Consider the following 18,425-nt stretch of genomic DNA (forward strand, 5'->3'; position numbering starts at 1 on the left):
CATTTTTACTGCTTAATGAATAAGATTCGACCATTAGAGGAAAAAATATTTATACTCCATCAAATAAGATTAGGCTTTCTCATCAAAAAAAAAAAAATAAGATTAGGTTAGAATAGATAATATATATAGAATGGTGATAGATTAGTAAGATAAAATAAGAATTTACTAGTCCAAAACAAAATTAAAAATTAATTACTCGAAGTCGGAGGAAAGGGGAGGGGGGCCAAACTCGAAAGTGGATCAACCCAATGACCTCCTTCTCCAATTCTCTCACCACCCTCTGACCTACTTTCAGACCAAAACCCCCCATTTTTTCCGATTCTCATCCCCACCGCTGCCGTCAATTATGATGCCGCCGGAGTTCCAACCTCGTCCTCAACGTTCCTTCATCTCTTCTTCTCTCAGTGCTCCAACTTTGTCATCCTTCAATGGCGGGTACTCTCCTGAACAACAAAACCCTAATCGATCTTCTAAAAATTCCAGATTCTCTCCTTCCTCTTTCATTCACAATTACAGAATTGCCATCGCTCTTGTTCCTTCTGCTGCTTTTCTCCTTGATCTTGGTGGAACTCCTGTTATCGTAACCCTAACCCTAGGTCTTATGATCGCTTACATCCTTGATTCTCTCAATCTCAAATCTGCTTCCTTCTTTGGTGTTTGGTTCTCTCTCATTGCTTCTCAGATCGCTTTCTTCTTCAATTCGAGTTTGACCTCATCTTTCAATTCTCTTCCGATTTCTCTATTGGCGGCATTTCTCTGTGCCCAAACCAACTTTTTGATCGGAGTTTGGATTTCGTTGCAGTTCAAATGGATTCAGATCGAGAATCCGTCGATAGTACTTGTACTCGAACGACTTCTGTTTGCTTCTGTGCCGATCGCTGCTTCGACATTGTTTACTTGGGCGACTGTTTCAGCAGTTGGTATGGCAAACTCTGCTTATTATCTTATGGTTTTCTCTTGTGCTTTTTACTGGTTATTTTCGATTCCTCGTGTTTCGTCATTCAAATCCAAGCAGGAAACTGGTTATTATGGTGGAGAGGTACCTGATGAAAACCTAATTTTGGGTCCCCTTGAGAGTTGTATTCACACATTGCATCTTCTTTTCATGCCTCTAATGTTTCACATTGCATCTCATCATGGGGTTATGTTTTCTTCAATCAGTGACCTATTCTTGCTGTTTTTTATTCCGTTTTTGTTCCAACTTTACGCCTCTACGAAGGGAGCTCTGTGGTGGGTTACGAAAAATCCGAACAGTCTTAAGAGCATTCGGATTGTTAATGGTGCTGTAGCGTTGGTTGTAGTTGTAATTTGTTTGGAGATTAGGGTTGTATTCCATTCGTTCGATCGGTATATACAGGTGCCACCGCCTTTAAGCTATCTTCTTGTGACTGTTACAATGTTGGGAGGAGCGTCGGCATTAGGGGCTTATGCTATTGATATGATTGGTGATGCTTTCAGCTCAATGGCATTTACTGCTTTGTCGGTTCTAGTTAGTGCAGCTGGTGCTCTTGTCATTGGCTTCCCCATTTTGGTATGCATATAACTTGTTTGTTCAAGACTTCCTTTCTCTTGTAACTAGTTGAATATGTTATTGCTAACTTTTCTGGTTTCAATATCGTAAAACTCTAACCTTTTTATTACTAACTTTTCTGGTTTAATACTAATGGGACTGGTATGCTACTGATGGCATCATGGACGAATATGGTTTTGTTGTTAGGTAGAGTTTTATTTCGTTATGATGAATTGTTTGCTTGTTAAGTTCTAAATTAAGCTACAACTAGAAGTGTTTCCGGGGCAGTCCACAAGTAACTGTAAATGTGGTTAAACTGAATGATTCAAGACCTTTTGGTTTGGTCAAACTCCGATATGCTGTACTGAATTGGCCATTCAATTGAATGCTAGGGTCATCACTACAGAAATGACTAGATGGTGATTGATTATGCAGCTTTCTCTAACTTAGAGGCAACATACCATATAGTTCGTGAAAATCATTTCAAATGGATTTCAGAAAAGACGGTGATATGGTTTAATTAAAGAAAGTATTGTTAGCCTAGTGTTTTTGTTGTTTCTAACACTTACTCTGAATGTTATATTACGTTGGCATTTATAATTAATTGGTTATGATAGATAATTTTTGTCTAGGTAAATGACAGCGATACAGTATCTATATGAGCTTTAAATTTGTAACTCTGGGAGCTTAGACAGATACTGACAAGATATTTTATTGTTATCTTTATTTTGCAGTTCCTTCCAGTTCCATTAATCACAGGCTTTTATTTTGCTCAATTTTTTACAAGAAAAAGCTTGTCTTCATACTTTGTGGCTATCCTTCTCGCCAGCCTGATAGTTGCTTGGTTTGTGGTACATAACTTCTGGGATCTTAGCATTTGGTTGGGTGGAATGTCTTTGAAATCTTTTTGTAAGCTTGTAGTAGCAAATGTAATCCTCGCAATGGCTGTTCCGGGGTTTGCTCTTCTTCCACTCAAATTCCGTTTGTTGACCGAGGTTGGTCTTGTCGGCCATGCCTTGCTGCTGTGCTACATAGAAAATGAGTTATTTACATACCACAGCATTTACTATTTTGGAGTCGATGAAGAGGTAGTGTACCCAAGTTACTTGGTTATTACTACTACTTTTGTAGGTCTGGCTTTGGCAAGGAGGCTTGTTGTAGACCATCGCATTGGACAAAAGTCATATTGGGTCTTAACTTGTCTGTATGCATCGAAGCTGGCCATGCTGTTTGTTACATCTAAGTTCGTTATATGGGTGTCAGCTGTTCTTCTGTTGGCTATTTCTCCCCCCTTGCTACTTTATAAGTATATGCCCAACCTTGACAGTTGTCTTGATTTTTCATGTATGACTAGTTGAAGTGTTTGTTTTTCACTGTCTACTTTTTCTTGGAATTTTGCAGGGACAAGTCAAAATCAGCCTCGAAAATGAAACCTTGGCAAGGTTATGCGCATGCGGTTGTTGTTGCTTTATCTACATGGTTCTGCCGGGAAACAATTTTTGAGGCTTTACAATGGTGGATTGGAAGATCTCCATCCAATGGATTACTCTTGGGTTTATGTATTAGTTTAACGGGTTTAGCTTGCATTCCAATTGTCGCCCTCCACTTTTCGCATGTCCAGGTACTATATTCTTCTTCGTGCTTTATGTTTCTGTTTTAATTTATGAGTCAATGTTGCGCTTGCTTAATTCATATCCTAGTCTCCACCTTTGGACTAGAGTGCACGAGTAATCTCGATTTGAGCACGAGTCATTATGTAGAAAATAGTAAAAAACCGAACGGCTCAATCAGGTCATACTGCTATCTTAGAGAGAATATTGGTTGTGGATTTTGGTTGAGTTTATTTTGTTAAAGCAGATGATATATGCGGCACTAATGGGCTAATGGCTAGAGTTTCGTACTATTGTCTTGCTTCATTCATCATCTCAGCTGAATAGGGGTTAAATTAGTAATTGGTTCTTTTTATCGGCTTTGTGCAGTCTGCCAAGAGATGTGTGGTGTTGGTTGTGGCTACAGGCCTGCTTTTTATCCTTTTGCAACCGCCCGTTCCTTTGTCATGGGCCTTCCGTTCAGATATCATCAGGGCAGCTCATCACACTGTTGATGACATAACCATATATGGCCTTGTGACGTCGAAGCCCACATGGCCGTCTTGGCTACTTATTGCAGCTATTCTACTTACTTTATCAGCGGTAACTTCTATTATTCCCATCAAATACATCGTGGAGTTGAGGACATTTTATGCAATTGGGGTTGGTATTGCTCTCGGCATTTACATCTCTGCGGAATACTTTTTCCAAGCAACAATGCTGCATGCACTCATAGTAACAACAGTCGTATGCACTTCTGTCTTCGTGGTTTTCACCCATTTCCCATCTGCCTCCAGCACGAGACTTCTCCCATGGGTCTTTGCGCTACTTGTGGCTCTCTTCCCAGTCACTTACCTACTTGAGGGCCAAATTAGAATTAAAAGCTTGGCAGAAGGTGCAGGGCTCGGAGATTTCGGAGAGGAGGACAAGAAGCTCACTATGCTATTGGCAGTGGAAGGTGCTAGGACATCTCTCCTCGGGCTTTATGCTGCAATTTTCATGGTTATAGCTCTTGAGATAAAATTTGAGCTGGCCTCGTTGATGCATGAAAAGGCAATGGATAGTAGGGTTGGTGGGCCAAGTCGGCCAGGACAGAGAAGTTCCTCTGCCGCTTTTGCACCGAAGATGAGGTTTATGCAACAGAGAAGGGTCTCAACAGTCCCAACATTCACCATCAAGAGGTTAGCTGCTGAGGGTGCTTGGATGCCTTCAGTTGGTAACGTTGCCACGGTGATGTGTTTCGCTATATGCCTAATCCTGAACTTCAATCTAACTGGTGGTTCAGACCGTGCAATATTCTTGTTGGCTCCTATATTATTGCTTCTCAATCAAGATTCTGACTTAGTTGCCGGGTTCAAGGATCGCCAGAGGTATTTCCCAGTCACGGTGGTCATATCTGTCTACTTAGTTCTTACATCATTATACAGGATATGGGAAGAGCTCCGTAATGGGAATGCATGGTGGGGAGTGGAAATTGGAGGGCCGGACTGGTTCTTTGCAGTCAAGAATGCTGCTCTTCTTATCCTGACGTTCCCTAGCCATATTCTCTTCAATCGGTTTGTGTGGAGCCACACGAAGCAGGCAGACTCGAGACCATTGCTTTCGATACCCTTGAATCTGCCGCCTGTTATAATAACGGATTTGATCAAGGTTAAGATATTGGGGTTATTAGGAATAATTTATTCCCTGTCTCAGTATCTAATCTCTAGACAGCTCCATATAACAGGATTGAAGTATATTTAAACAACACATTATGTACAATATTTCAGGTCAGTTTCTTTTGATCTTCTCTTGGTTTCTAAGTTTTCTTTTGCATGCAACTAATTTTTTCTCTCTTCTCAGGATAAGGAATCGTCTCTCTCAGGGGTAATCCAGTGGGCTTGACAACGCTGGGATCACCTTGATTCTGCAACTTTAGATCCAAGTATAAGCAGCAAATTCGACAGGTTAATCAGAGTTATAACAAGGGTAGGTCATTGAAAAAACACTGGCGGCTCAACGGCTATGATCATGAATACCCTAGTCAAAACATAGTTTAAATTCTCACCGGGAGATTTTGTCAAACAAATTTATCTGCTCTTCTTGCTACATTATTTGGGTTTGTCAATTTGAAGAGATTACTCTGAAATGATCTTGGCATGAAAATTGTGGCATAACTACGTTAGGAACATTCTCTTTTTAAGCTAAATTTTAATGTAGTCCCATATTTTTATTTTCAAAAAGCTTATAGTTTTTAAATTAGTGGTGAGGAAGAAGTTGGTGTTGTAGAAGCAAGACAAGATGTCCACAAGAAAGAGTAGTATTAAGTGAATTTCCAATTGTTTAAGTTTTGATAATCGAATCTCGATACACATACAAAATTCTTCCTCCCTGAAGGGAAGATAGAAGCAAACCAAATCCTGACCAAAACTAGCTATTCTTTCTGAAGAATTTTAACCCTTTCTCCTCGTTGAACCTTCTGCTGCAATTTCACATCATGAAGAGGCTAAGAGATGTATCACACATCATGAATAGGCTAAGAGACGTATTGGTGGTATGACTTGAGTAGTCCTAGACTCCTAGTACTAGCGGGGGATTGTAGTTGTTAGGAAGTAGCTCCGGGGAGATAGATTCGGTGAATGTTGTTCATATACACCTCTTTCCGGCAGGTAGGGCACTTGTTCTGAAATCGAATAGCATTGATGATGCAACTTTTGCAAAATACATGCCCACAGAGTGTGGACGTCTCCTCCTTCATAGTATCCATGCAGATCGTGCATCTTAGCTTTACACACTCCATAACCTCCCTCCTGCTTGAAGAAGCCAGTCCATACTTGGCCTGTCGACATCCCAATTTCAGAAATGTATAAGTACTTAGTTAAAGATTTCAAGTCCGTGTTAGCCTTAACCTAATCAATAACCGTTATCCTGTTGCCTTGTAAACCACCCTTGGAAGTTAACCTTCAATTACCAACCGATTACCTGTGTCAGAACTCAGAAGGTGGTTTTTTTTGTCCGAATGGGCTCAAGGTCGTTTTTCTTACTGCGGGGATTGTCTAAATGGTAAGGAAATTGTCATAACCAAATTAACAGCCAGCCTGACAATCTCTTCTCCATTTTACGAACCAGGCTTGTTTACATGAAACAACTGTAATAGCTCTGATGTGATATAACTCAAGACACATGGATCTCCAAATAAATGACTAGAGAAATCTAAGGATGATTCTCTTCCAGTTAACCACCACAACATGGGTCAAGCATAGACCTTTCTAATCAACCACTATTTCGCCACTAACATAGTATTTGACGACAATCTAATAGGTTGTAAATGCACTTTTGACTAACATGCACATTGTATATCGAGTTAAATAGAATTGGAAATACCTCGACACACTCTGAAGGTTCTCCTCTAGACTCGCCGGAGTTTCCAGCAGCTCCATTTTGTGCTGGCCAAACCAAAAGTATGTAACCAAATTAACTAATTAAGAAGGAAGTACTCCTGTGACCTTGTAAGTTGTGACCAGGGTACTAAATTCCCCAAGATTTCCACCGACATTATCGAAAAATATAAAATATTTCTATCTCTGGTCCAACCGAAACGAAATCTTACTTAAATCTCTTTTTTTTTTTTTGCATTATTTCCACCAAAATTCAATACCATGGTTGTGGCTAAGCATTAAACAAGCAAAATTGAGACTAAACATCAAACAACGCAACGAATTCATATAATCACCTCTAAATCCTAGCCGAAGTTCTAAGTCTTCTTCGGTAATGATAGGTACCCACGAACTTGAAATTGGAAACAAAGGCATTGCCTGCACATAACACATTACCGAAACACAAGCACACAAATAGTGAATATATATCGAGAACATTAATAATAGGATAATTGTACATAAATTTGAAGCATACCCCCCAGACACCCAGACGGTGTCGAACTACAAGAATACATTACCAGATCATCGTCTACATCATTTAAGAGTGTGATTAAATCCGGATATCTCCCATCATAATTTCTAGCCAATGGTCCTAATCTTAGGTCAAGATCTTCAATGTCTTTCCTCTTGTTTGATCTTGAACTTTGCATCCCAAAATCGATCTTCGAGAAAAAGAAAAAAAATGGTAAAAACACCTGAAAGTACAATGATTCAGTCCCATTTTGATGTTTGTTTTAATAGTAATGGTGATAAATAAACCCTTTTTTTTTTATCAGAACAACAAAAAAAAATTAATACTTTTAAAAGAAACTGAAATAGCAAAAACAAAAAAGAGGAAAGAGGTTCAAAATGATAACAACATACAGTGTTACTACTATGAAACCCTTATCATGAAACTAATTGACCTAGCTGAACTTGAAAAGTTAACAAAAAAGCACACAAATTTCATCTAAATAGATCATGCCAAATAATGATTTAAGCGTAAAAATTAGAAACACCCAAATATCTGAAACCCTAACCCTAATTCTTGGCGCATTACGTAGATGGGAAAGGCATACTATATGCTACGAATTCCTAAAAGACATTTTGGTGAAAGCATTCTTACCAGATTCCAAATAGATGAACTCCCACGAATGTGATAGGAGATAAAAGAAGGAAAATTTCTGCCACGACAGAACGAGAAAGAGTGAGAGAGAGAGAGAAACAGTAATGGGGGAAAATTAGATTAAAGGCATTAATTAACCAAACTAATCTAAAGGAGTAGTAAAATACTACAGTAATAATTAAGGTCAGCACTCTATTGCCCTAGCGGTTGACAAAATCTTTGAGGTTCCAAGTTCGATTCAGAGGAAGTGGAATCTATGGGTGTTATCGTGTTTATCATATCTTCAAGATGTAACAATGCCTGTAACGACTGACATAGATCATAGTCGATTTCTAAAAAAATATATATATATATATATATATATCCACAAAAAGTGGTGATTTGAGAGGACATCTCAATATATATAGTTAGGTATAATTCAAATTGTTTGTGGCCAACTATAGATCTTAATAAAAAACTGTTTTACATACACGATTTAAATTTTGTGCGATTATTAAATTAATGAAACTTTTTACTAAACTTGTAGGGGAACAAATGCTTTGTGCTTTATACGAGTCCATGATGTCGGTTTAAAACATCGTTGAAGTTTTAATGGTCTAAATATTGGAATACGTCCTTAAAAGTGAAAAAAATAAACGTCCATAGGAGGGCTATGGTTCTCGATCAAAAAGTTATTTTACATGAGAAGTTCTCTCAGTTATTTTACAGTGAAAATCGCCCGCCTGATACATGGTTAGTCTTCTTCTAATTTCGAGGGTTATATGTCATAGTTAATCTAATATAACACTACCATCTTCCTCTAATCATTTTGATGGTTCATATTTATTATGCCTGGATATTACAGACGGGTAAACGAACTGACTCGGGCGGTAAACTAGTTAAGCCCCCTTGCCCGTGTCCGTTTGCTCAACATCTATCAGGCGGGCGAATTTTGACCGATTCGTTCATTGATCGTCCACGGACCCTTCGAACGCAGGTGGACGTGGGCGGGCACCGGGCCACGACCCAAAATCCCACTGTTATTCAAGATAGGGATTTTTGAGCGTATCCCCTCATAATTGATTGGTAATTGAGTTTACCTCCCTTAATGATGGGTATTGAGCTTACCTCCTTACGTTTATTATTTTTGACAAAAACACAAAGGTTGTGTTTGACGTACGTAAAATAATTGTGACTGGCAGTCACAATTATTCTTCAATATGATTCTTAGTATTTATTCCACCTTATTTTATTGTTTGATTTGGCTTCAAATATGATTAGTAAAGATTGATTTTGTTTGTATATTATTTATTTATGATTTTATTATCACTAGCCAGATATATTCTCAGTGATTTTGACAAAAATTCTAAATTCAAAGAGATAAGTCCAATTATCAATTATTGAAGAGGGAAATTCAATTACATAGGTAAGTTCAGTTATCAATGACTTAACAAAAAAAAAAGTTCAGTTATCAATTATTGAAGGGCAAACTAGGGTTGAGGGGGTATATTAAAAAAAAGAGTTAATTCTTATTTGGCCCCTACTTTGTGACCAACTTCCTTTATGGCCCCCTTTTTTTTCGTAAATTCAAATATGGCCTCATTTTCTTAATACCATCAGTCAACTTTTATGGTTAATCTTTTTGTTTCCATTATTACCCTTGTTTATAAAAGGATTTTGGAAATTCAAATTTGACCCCCTTAAAAAATGGGTTGATTCCCAAAAAACATAAATTGTTTAGAAAAAAATTATGGGTCAAAACAGAATTTCTTTTAAAAATACCAAACACGCTTCTCTCACCTCCATGTCATCACCAATCTGCCCACGTCATCTTAACATTAACCATTTATAGGTTATTCGGTATACTTGGAGAACACACTAGACGTCCTCTTACGAACCATTTATTCGCACGTGCTAACTTAACAATGGCCTTCTTCTATTCAGAATTATTCCTCTTTCTTCTTCATTCAATATTTCATCTCGTAAATAAAATAGTTAGGTGAGGGTGTCTTTTACACATTGTGTTCTGTTAGGGACTTTCTCGTATGTCTTGTACTTGTTTTGGACTCATGTGTAATTCCTCTGTTCTTCTTCTATTTAAATAGAATCGTTGCCCTAATTTGGGGCATCTTGGTTTTCAGCATTAACATGGTATCAGAGCCATCTTCCTAAATCCTTTTTGGGTCTTGTGTTTTTCATCTCGTCTTCTTCTTCATCTTCTATGTCTCAATGGCTGACACTCCCATTCAAGCTTCTTCTCCTATTGCTTCTTCTTCATCACCTTTTTCAAATGTTTCTACTCTTCCCACCCTCACCAATATCTCCAATCTTGTTTCCATTCGTTTAGACAACACAAATTACCTTCTCTGGAAGAGTCAGCTCCTTCCAATCTTGCATTCTCAAGACCTTTACAAATTTGTTAATGGCACCTATCCTCCTCCACCTGAGTTCCTTTCTTCATCATCTGAATCAGGTACCTCTGTTTCTCTTCCTAATCCAGATTATGCTTACTGGTACAGAGTTGATCAAATGCTCCTCTTTTGGCTTAATGCCACTCTCACTGAACCTATACTCACTCAAGTTCTTGGGTTAACCTCCTCTCGTGCTGTATGGGATTCATTAGAACGTTCCTTTTCTTCATTCAACTCTGCTCGTCTCATGAATCTAAAACTCCAACTTCAAACATCTAAGAAAGGCTCTCTCTGTTTCTGAATTTCTTCTTCGTCTGAAAGGAATCACAGACTCTCTTGCTGCTATAGGCCATCCAGTTAATGAGTAGGAGCTAGTGCTAATAGTGCTTTCTGGCCTTGGCCCTGAATATGAAGGCTTTGTCACCTCCATTACCACAAGATTAATACCTCCAACATTCTCTGAACTTCACTCTCAACTCCTTACTCATGAATTTCGTCTTCAACTTCTTCAATCCAATGTCTCCCAACCAACTGCTCTCTACTCTCACTCTCCTCCTCCTCCTTCTTCTTCTTCGCCTTCATTCACAAACACTTATCGAGGTCGTGGTCGAGGAGGCTACACTAAAAGTAACCGTGGTCGAGGAGGCTACTCTAGTCGTGGTCGAGGAGGCTACTCCTCTTCTGTTCTTGGTCGACCACCAGATCGTCCTCCTCTGGTTTGTCAATATTGTGGTCGTGTTGGTCATTCAGCACGCCAATGTTATCATCTGACTCGTCAAAATGATCTTTCCTCATCTTTTGCTGCTCTTGGGATCGACTCTCTCTCTCTCCTGATCCTCATTGGTATGTGGATTCAGGTGCTACATCTCACATAGCATCTGATACAACTTCTCTCTCGTCCAGATCTGATATTCATCCTCCTGAAAATGTTTTTGTTGGTAATGGTACTGCTGCTTCTGTCTCTGGTGTTGGTAATTATCATCTCACTCCTTCTTTTACTCTTAAAAATGTCCTAATTGTTCCTTCTTTAAAAAAGAATCTAATATCTATTTCTCGTCTCCTACGTGATTTCAACTGTGAAGTTGTGTTTAATTCGTCATGGTTTCTATGTCCAGGATCTTCTCACAAGGAAGACTCTGCTCGCAGACACGATTGAAGACGGATTATTTCGTCTTTCCTCAGCCCCTGTTTCACCTCTCTCTCTCTCTTTGTTCAGACCATGTCTGCTAGCTCTAAAGCTTCTCCTGATGTCTGGCATCATCGATTAGCTCATCTTCATTAGAAATGTTTAAATTACCTAATAGCAATGATGTAATACCTGTAATTTCATCTAAGATTAACAAATCAATTTGTATTGGATGTATTTCAGGAAAGCATCATGCTCTTCCTTTTAATTTTGTTTCTCACTCTGCTGCTCACCCTAATGAAATTATTCACAGTGATGTTTGGGGGCCATCACCAGTTTCTTCATCTTCTGGATTTCGTTTTATGCTACTCTTAATAGATGATTATACTAGATTCACTTGGGTTTACTTCATGAAACACAAATCTGAAGTTCCAACACATTTTAAAAACTTCAAAATCTTTGTCGAAACTCAATTCTCAAAACCTATAAAAGTTCTTCAATCAGATGGTGGGGGTGAATACATAAGCAAAGAATTTTCAAATTTGCTTATTCAAAATGGCATTCATCACAGGAGATCTTGCCCTCACACCCCACAACAAAATGGGGTTGCTGAGCGCAAAATCAGGCACATTGTTGAAACTTCTCTCTGTCTTCTCCATCAATCTTTTCTTCCCAAAACTTTCTGGCCAGCAGCTTTTCAGACTTCTGTGTTTACAATTAATAGACTACCTTAATCGGTCCTACACTACAAATCCCCTTATGAAGTCCTATTCAATTCAAAACCGGATTACTCAATTTTTCGGATCTTTGGTTGCAGATGCTACCCTCTCTTGAGCCCTTATCGTTCCTCTAAACTTGACAACAAAACTCTTCCATGTATCTTCTTAGGATACATCCCTAATAACAAAGGTTATCTCTGTCTTGATGAAAAATCATCTCGAATTTACATTTCTAGAAATGTAATTTTCGATGAAACCCTCTTTCCCTGTTCTTCCTCTTCTCACAGTTCATCTTCTTCTTCACCCAATTCAATTTTTCCGCCCAAATCTTCTAATCCCCTAATTTTAAATTGGACCGTTGATTCCACTCCACCATCTTCTAATCTGAACCGTCTACCTCAATCGTTATCCACCAACGGTTCTGTCCCTATGACCTCTTCTCGTATTTCACCTGACTTTGAGAATGTGGTCCCTTCTGGACCACATCGTACGAGACCACCTCTCTCTCCACCTTAACGTCCATCTGTCCCCCAAGTGTCTGTGGTCCCTCGACAAAACGACCCCTCTCAGACTGCTCCAATTGTCTCCACTACTCCCTCACAGTCTGTCCCAGCTGTCACGCCTACTGTGGTGGTCCCTCCACCTGGCACTACCACTTCTCCTTCTTCCTATTCTATTCCATCTACGACTACTGTTGCAGTTAACCCTAATTCCCAAATTCCATCTTTACCTCCTTCTTCAACTCATCCTATGATAACTCGAAGTCGAGATGGAACACGAAAGCCCAAAATACTTCTTACTACTAACATTTCTTCTTTAGATTTTAAGTCAGGAACCTACGACCTTTAATCAAGCTTCCAAAATTACTCCCTGGAATCAAGCAATGGAAGAGGAAATTCGAGCATTACACAAGAATAAAACCTGGTCGCTTGTTCCTAGACATCCATCAATGAATATTGTTGATTCAAAATGGATCTATAAGGTCAAACAGAATCCCGATGGATCTGTTCTTCGATACAAAGCTCGTCTTGTCGCTCGAGGATTCACTCAACAGCCTGGGATTGATTATGCTGAAACCTTCAGCCCAGTGGTTCGACCAGAAACAATTCGTACTGTTCTCTCTCTTGCTGTTTCGGGAAATTGGGGCATTCATCAGATGGATGTTAAGAATGCATTTCTGCAAGGAGATTTGGAAGAAAGTGTTTACATGAATCAACCGAAGGGGTTCGTCGATCCATCATCACCAAATCATGTCTGCAGACTACATAAAGCCTTGTATGGGCTAAAGCAAGCACCTAGGGCTTGGCATAAAAGATTTAGTGACTGTCTTCTTTAATTAAAGTTTATTCAATCAATTTCTGATTCCTCGATGTTCTTTCTTCGAAATTCGAATTCACTCACTATTTTGCTTCGTTATGTTGATGATATAATCATCACAGGCTCGTCTTCTTCAGTTATTCAGACCCTCATTCAAAAACTAAAGAATCAATTCGATATGACTGATATGGGAAATTTGCACTATTTCTTGGGTTTGGAAGCCATTCGAGATGATAACTCTCTTCTCTTAACTCAGACGAAATACATCAATGACCTTCTTCATCGATTTGGGCTTCAATCTTCAAAACCAGTGTCAACTCCAGCAATCACTGGTACTAAACTTTCAAAGTCAGAAGGAACACCATTGGAGGATCCTCATTCTTTTCGAAGTCTAGTAGGTGCTCTCCAATACTTGACAATCACAAGACCAGACATAGCCTACTCTGTCAATCAGGTATCTAAGTTTATGAGTCGACCTTCATCTATTCATCTAATTGCAGCTAAAAGAATCCTTAGATACCTTAAGGGTACTATTTCTAATGGTCTCTGTTTCCGGCGAGCAATCAGTCATCAGATTCTCGGCTATTCTGATGCGGATTGGGCTGGCTCGCCGGATGATCGACGTTCTACCACTGGTTCTTGCGCATTTCTTGGTCCAAATCTCATTATGTGGACATCTAAGACTCAACCAACAGTTGCGAGATCTTCAACAGAGGCTGAATTTCGAGCAGTTTCTCACACTTGTGCTGAGGTTCGTTGTTTGACAAACATGTTATTTGAATTGGGTATTCCTTCTTCTTCTACTCCAGTAATCTACTGTGATAACATCAGTACTACTTATCTCTCTGTTAATCCTATTCTACACTCCAAAACCAAGCATGCTGCCATTGATTTCTTCTTTGTTCGAGAACAAGTTAAAGCTGGAAATATCAGGGTGCACTATCTTCCAGGAGAATCCCAAGTTGCAGACATTTTCACCAAAGGATTGCCATCACGAAGGTTTAATGAATTGAGATTCAAGCTCTCACTCGTTAATGGTCGTTCGGCTTGAGGGGGGGTGTTAATGTAAATAAAATAGTTAGGTGAGGGTGTCTTTTACACATTGTGTTCTGTCAGGGACTTTCTCGTATGTCTTGTACTTGTTTTGGACTCATGTGTAATTCCTCTGTTTTTCTTCTATTTAAATAGAATCGTTGCCCTAATTTGGGGCATCTTGGTTTTCAGCATTAACATCTCTCTCTCGGAAACCCTAATAATTCTTTCATCAGAACAGGTAAGTCAATCTCTTTGTGATTATATTGCCCTTTTTAATTATACCCATAGAATTGTTTTGATTCATTAACTACTCTTTGTTATTAGAGTGAAAGTTTTTACCTTTTGTTTCGATTGTTTTTTCTGAAATTTTGTCTCTTTTTATTGTTTCAATTCATATGTGGAGGTTGAAGAGTGATGCTTTGTTCATTGAATAGATAGGTATCTCTCTATGTATTTGGGGATTTTGAACTCTCTAATGGGAACCGAGATTGAATCCTTGTATAGATAAATGTGGTGCCTTTTCCCCCTTGGAGTGTATATTGAATCATGGGTGGCGCTATTCTTTGTTTCGTCCATGGGTTTCGATGTGAAATGTTAGAAATTATCGATGTCAGACAGAAGAACTAGCTAAGGACATCTATTATTGTAGTTTTTTTACCCTTAAGTTAGGGGTTTGTGTTTGTTTGCCGAATTTGACATTGCCACTTAAATCGCGTTATATGATTAATAAATAAAAAAATTGAAAAAAACTAAACGGGTCATGGCTTCTAGGGGCCAAGGACAGTGGCAATAATATGGGTTATTCATTCAATTCATGATTTATCTGTGTCATGTAATGAATGTAATGACTCTTGGAGTCCGTATAAAAAAACACTAAAGGGTCGAGATAGCTACTTGGGTAGGTAGAACTCTAGATAGAAATGTTGGAGTTTGAAATAGACATTTGTTTGCGTTATGATGTATGCGATCATCCAATAAGAACGAGAATATTGGTTATATATGAGTCTCGTGGTGGTTTGTTAAACAAAGGGTAGGAGTCCAAGACTCCAAAATTTGTATATTAGACATTTGCAACGTTACGCTAGTAAGAAAATGTAGTGTTCTGTTGATGCCGCTTGTACCTTCAGGCTCTAGTATTCGTGAAGAGAAGAGTAGTTGGGCTTTTAGTAGTTTTAAATGTTACCCTTCGAGATTCTTCCACAACCTTTTAACACAAGCATTCATTCAAGAAGTTGGCCATGGTAGAGTTTTTGATATTATGAAATAAACTTGTTTTACCTTTTATGCTTATAAATAATATGAAAAAGTAAGGGTTGGGGTGGGAGTCATGTGTGTCTATGGAAATCAAACTGTGAAGGGTAAGTGGTTCAATGTGGAATATAAGCCTTGTTTGGAGAAGGTTTTAATGCCCGTTAGTCATCAGAATCCCAATGGGGTGAGAAATACACAATTTAACAAGGTTATAGTATTGAAGAGGTCACATCAAGGATTATGAGATTACAATAGGAGGGAACTTCTCATAGTTTGTAAGTCTAGTTGTGTTCTTCAAAAGATCGTTTTGTTACTTATACACGATTTCATTTACAGATACTCTATAAATCAGGGAAGGGAATTATATTTAGTATAGATTCCACATGTTTTACGTATTCTATATAATGAGTGGAATAGTCATTTTCTTCTTCTGTTCAATTATTGGCATTACAGGTTTTGACACTCTAGGTTGCTGCATCAATTGTACCTGAAGTGAATTTTGCTCACCGGAGACTTTAATTCTTAAGTTTGGTTTGCTCGTGAAGAACCATGGTACACATCTCCCTTTTTCGTCTTCTGGAGACACTACTATAATGCATTCAATAGATTTTTTTTTTACCTGTATTATTTTATTTTTGTTAGCCGATATAGCGGATATACTTGTAACTTGCGTTTTTTTTTCCTCGAGTGAAGAACAAACTATACATTCTCCTCTCTTCTTTCTTTTCTATTATTGCTTATCTAGTCATGAAAACTGCTACATCCATTCTTGATAGTTTATACTCTCATTCAGACTTAAACTTCTTTAGTTCTATGAATTGCCTATTGGCCCCAGCCGTCAAGCTTGTTTATGTCTTATTTACAGTTCTGTAGTTATTTGTTCGAGTCGGCTAGATGCACCGATTTTCTTTTTCTGGCATATTGCACAAGTGTTGTTGTTGTACATGTTCCTTTTCTTTATGACTTCCATAATTTGTTGTATTGTAAGTGTGAATAGTTAAACCCTTTGTTATGATGCAACAGGCTGCAAAGATTCTTGCAAACTTATTAGTTATGGGCTCTGGAATCTTAGCACGGGCCGTTGTGCAGGCATACCGTCAAGCACTAACAAGTAAGTCCCCGTTGAACTTGCACGATCCATATCTTCCTTACAGAATGAGTACTCTTTTTCTCTTTCTACTTCACAAAGTATCGGAGAAAATTTCTTACTGCATCCTCTAACTTCATTTATTGCACGGGTAAACAGATGCTTCTAAATCTGGTGTTGCTCAAGAGACTATACAGAACACAGTGCGCAGAGTAAGCAAGACCATGACTGAATCAGAGGCCAGACAGATTCTAGGCGTTGCCGAGGAGGCACCATGGGAGGAAGTTTTGAAGGTTTGTGTTTCTTATTATTCCTTTCTCAACTTAAGAGTCTAGTGGGGGATAGAACCTTTCCTTTGTGCTTTTCCGGACAACAAACCTAAAACTGTAATTGTCTTTCTATACAGCGGTATGATACTGCGTTTAAGCGGAACGAGACGAGTGGGAGTTTTTATCTTCAATCCAAGGTTCAGAAAGCCAAAGAATGCTTAGAATCAGTCTACCGAGGACCAGATCAAGGGATGGCAGGTTGAGAACTAGTAATGCTATATCACAGAGTCGCAATTCCTTCCCTCTCCAAATGATTCATTTAAGATGGCCAGACGAGATTGATATATGTATGTTAGATGTTTAATTACCTTAATATGTGCAAGATTGAAGAATAAATGATGACTTAATTAACTTGATTATACAGAAAGTATAAGTTTTGCAGAAAATCGGTATGCTATACAATTTGAACTATAGTTAATTACCTCATTGATATGATGAGAGTTTTCATTTATATATGTAAATAGCTTTTTTTTCTTATCCCTTGTGGTAGGGTTCATTACCTTCTATAAATTCATTTGATCATCCATCCCCTTGTAGTTCATTGGCTTTAAGCCTTTAACCCTAAATGTGAAAGGATATTGATTCTCATCTACTAATTATTATATTAATCCTTTTACTCTTTTTTTTTTGTTGAACTAATTAATCCTTTTACTCTAGTAGGCAATACATTTTCTTTAATTGACACAAATTTGTATGAAATGTGACTAAGAAAAGGAAAAAGGAATACTATAATATTGAATAGTGGGGTCATGTTTTATTCAAAGGAGATGAAGTAAAGAGAAAGGAGTGGTGTGGGGAAGCCTTCAATCAAGTGCACGCATGCTTGCTTCAATCTACTTCATCTCATTCATATATTATTGTTTTAAGTACTCTTCTCCCTTTTTCTCTTTTTTTTTCTTGATTACTATAAACTCATAAAAAGCTGAGTTCTAGCCGAATTCGACGACCAAATAACCCCTCTAGTCTCCTTCAAACTCTCATATTCCCATCTGTTTTTCACATTCCAAAAGTTCTTAAATCGGCACGCTTTTATACAACATTTTATTTTGTCCTTTATAATTTAACTATTGGTTTTTACATTATTTCATCACGAGAAACAGTGAAAATTTAGCAATTCAATAGCGCCCATTTTGCATATATAGAGTAACATTTGGACAATTTTTAGTAACAAACTAAGGATTCGTAGAAACTTAATCACGATTTTAAATTTGGATCTTAAACCCATACTATATTTTTATTTTGGACCTATCGCGTATGAACCTAAAACTATTAGTATCTAATAGAAACAAGACAGAAAATGCATAATGTGGGATGAGTACTAAACTCAATGTATGTCTTTTCTAGAAAGGAATCAATATAACTAGGTCGACAAATCATTGGTACGACCAGAAAGTGCCAACCCCTTGTCAATATGCATTTCTTTTTTCAATCTTCATTCCATGTATCTACTTTTGAAATTTATGTTAGGTACTGGTTTATGATTGTGTCTATGATTTCAACATGTGTTTTATTTTCAACTTATCAATCTTAAGAATTGTGAAAATAATAGAT

The 18,425-nt window shown here is 38.1% G+C and overlaps 3 protein-coding genes across 7 annotated transcripts; 2 read left to right on the forward strand and 1 right to left on the reverse strand.

Annotated features, from left to right (window-relative positions):
* The first annotated feature begins 198 nt into the window (after window positions 1-198).
* NEF1 (no exine formation 1) lies at window positions 199-5,321 on the forward strand. The gene is made up of 5 exons (XM_086634270.1): window positions 199-1,531; window positions 2,245-2,816; window positions 2,912-3,131; window positions 3,490-4,868; window positions 4,942-5,321. The coding sequence occupies exons 1-4, from the start codon at window positions 347-349 to the stop codon at window positions 4,840-4,842; spliced, it is 3,330 nt and encodes a 1,109-aa protein (XP_086490396.1). The 5' UTR covers window positions 199-346; the 3' UTR covers window positions 4,843-4,868; window positions 4,942-5,321.
* Window positions 5,322-5,382: 61 nt separating this feature from the next.
* LOC147542386 (E3 ubiquitin-protein ligase complex slx8-rfp subunit slx8-like) lies at window positions 5,383-7,929 on the reverse strand. Of its 4 annotated transcripts, none has more exons than XM_086634274.1 (5): window positions 7,621-7,929; window positions 7,034-7,177; window positions 6,812-6,893; window positions 6,463-6,524; window positions 5,383-5,917 (listed from the first exon to the last, which is right to left on the reverse strand). In XM_086634274.1, the coding sequence occupies exons 2-5, from the start codon at window positions 7,163-7,165 to the stop codon at window positions 5,684-5,686; spliced, it is 510 nt and encodes a 169-aa protein (XP_086490400.1). In that variant the 5' UTR covers window positions 7,166-7,177; window positions 7,621-7,929; the 3' UTR covers window positions 5,383-5,683. The 4 variants fall into 4 exon arrangements, with proteins under 4 accessions (XP_086490400.1, XP_086490397.1, XP_086490399.1 ...); XM_086634271.1 differs by having other exon boundaries at window positions 7,034-7,210; window positions 7,621-7,924; XM_086634275.1 differs by having other exon boundaries at window positions 5,388-5,917; window positions 6,974-7,210; window positions 7,621-7,729.
* Window positions 7,930-14,328: 6,399 nt separating this feature from the next.
* LOC147542387 (mitochondrial import inner membrane translocase subunit PAM16 like 2-like) lies at window positions 14,329-17,260 on the forward strand. 2 transcript variants are annotated; one of them, XM_086637269.1, is made up of 5 exons: window positions 14,329-14,445; window positions 15,912-16,010; window positions 16,482-16,569; window positions 16,705-16,838; window positions 16,952-17,260. In XM_086637269.1, exons 2-5 carry the CDS (start codon window positions 16,008-16,010, stop codon window positions 17,075-17,077), a joined length of 351 nt encoding a protein of 116 aa, XP_086493395.1. In that variant the 5' UTR covers window positions 14,329-14,445; window positions 15,912-16,007; the 3' UTR covers window positions 17,078-17,260. The 2 variants fall into 2 exon arrangements, with proteins under 2 accessions (XP_086493395.1, XP_086493394.1); XM_086637268.1 differs by lacking the exons at window positions 14,329-14,445; window positions 15,912-16,010 and having other exon boundaries at window positions 16,473-16,569.
* Window positions 17,261-18,425: the final 1,165 nt, after the last annotated feature.

The sequence above is a fragment of the Eschscholzia californica genome, unplaced genomic scaffold (assembly GCF_041429995.1).
Source record: "Eschscholzia californica isolate CP2 unplaced genomic scaffold, dmEscCali1.0.p SCAF_4, whole genome shotgun sequence".
Lineage (NCBI taxonomy): Eukaryota > Viridiplantae > Streptophyta > Magnoliopsida > Ranunculales > Papaveraceae > Eschscholzia > Eschscholzia californica.

What these genes read in the sequence shown, in the direction of transcription:
- LOC147542387 (XM_086637268.1), top strand. Translation starts at nt 16,473, where the DNA reads ATGCAACAGGCTGCAAAGATTCTTGCAAACTTATTAGTTATGGGCTCT. An exon ending in ATACCGTCAAGCACTAACAA is followed by an intron (nt 16,570 to 16,704) that starts GTAAGTCCCCGT and finishes ACGGGTAAACAG; the next exon opens with ATGCTTCTAAATCTGGTGTT. An exon ending in CATGGGAGGAAGTTTTGAAG is followed by an intron (nt 16,839 to 16,951) that starts GTTTGTGTTTCT and finishes CTTTCTATACAG; the next exon opens with CGGTATGATACTGCGTTTAA.
- NEF1 (XM_086634270.1), top strand. Translation starts at nt 347, where the DNA reads ATGATGCCGCCGGAGTTCCAACCTCGTCCTCAACGTTCCTTCATCTCT. An exon ending in TCATTGGCTTCCCCATTTTG is followed by an intron (nt 1,532 to 2,244) that starts GTATGCATATAA and finishes TTTATTTTGCAG; the next exon opens with TTCCTTCCAGTTCCATTAAT. An exon ending in CCCCCCTTGCTACTTTATAA is followed by an intron (nt 2,817 to 2,911) that starts GTATATGCCCAA and finishes GGAATTTTGCAG; the next exon opens with GGACAAGTCAAAATCAGCCT.
- LOC147542386 (XM_086634275.1), bottom strand. Translation starts at nt 7,165, where the DNA reads ATGCAAAGTTCAAGATCAAACAAGAGGAAAGACATTGAAGATCTTGAC. An exon ending in GGGGTATGCTTCAAATTTAT is followed by an intron (nt 6,894 to 6,973) that starts GTACAATTATCC and finishes TGTTATGTGCAG; the next exon opens with GCAATGCCTTTGTTTCCAAT. An exon ending in ACTTCGGCTAGGATTTAGAG is followed by an intron (nt 6,525 to 6,811) that starts GTGATTATATGA and finishes TGGTTTGGCCAG; the next exon opens with CACAAAATGGAGCTGCTGGA.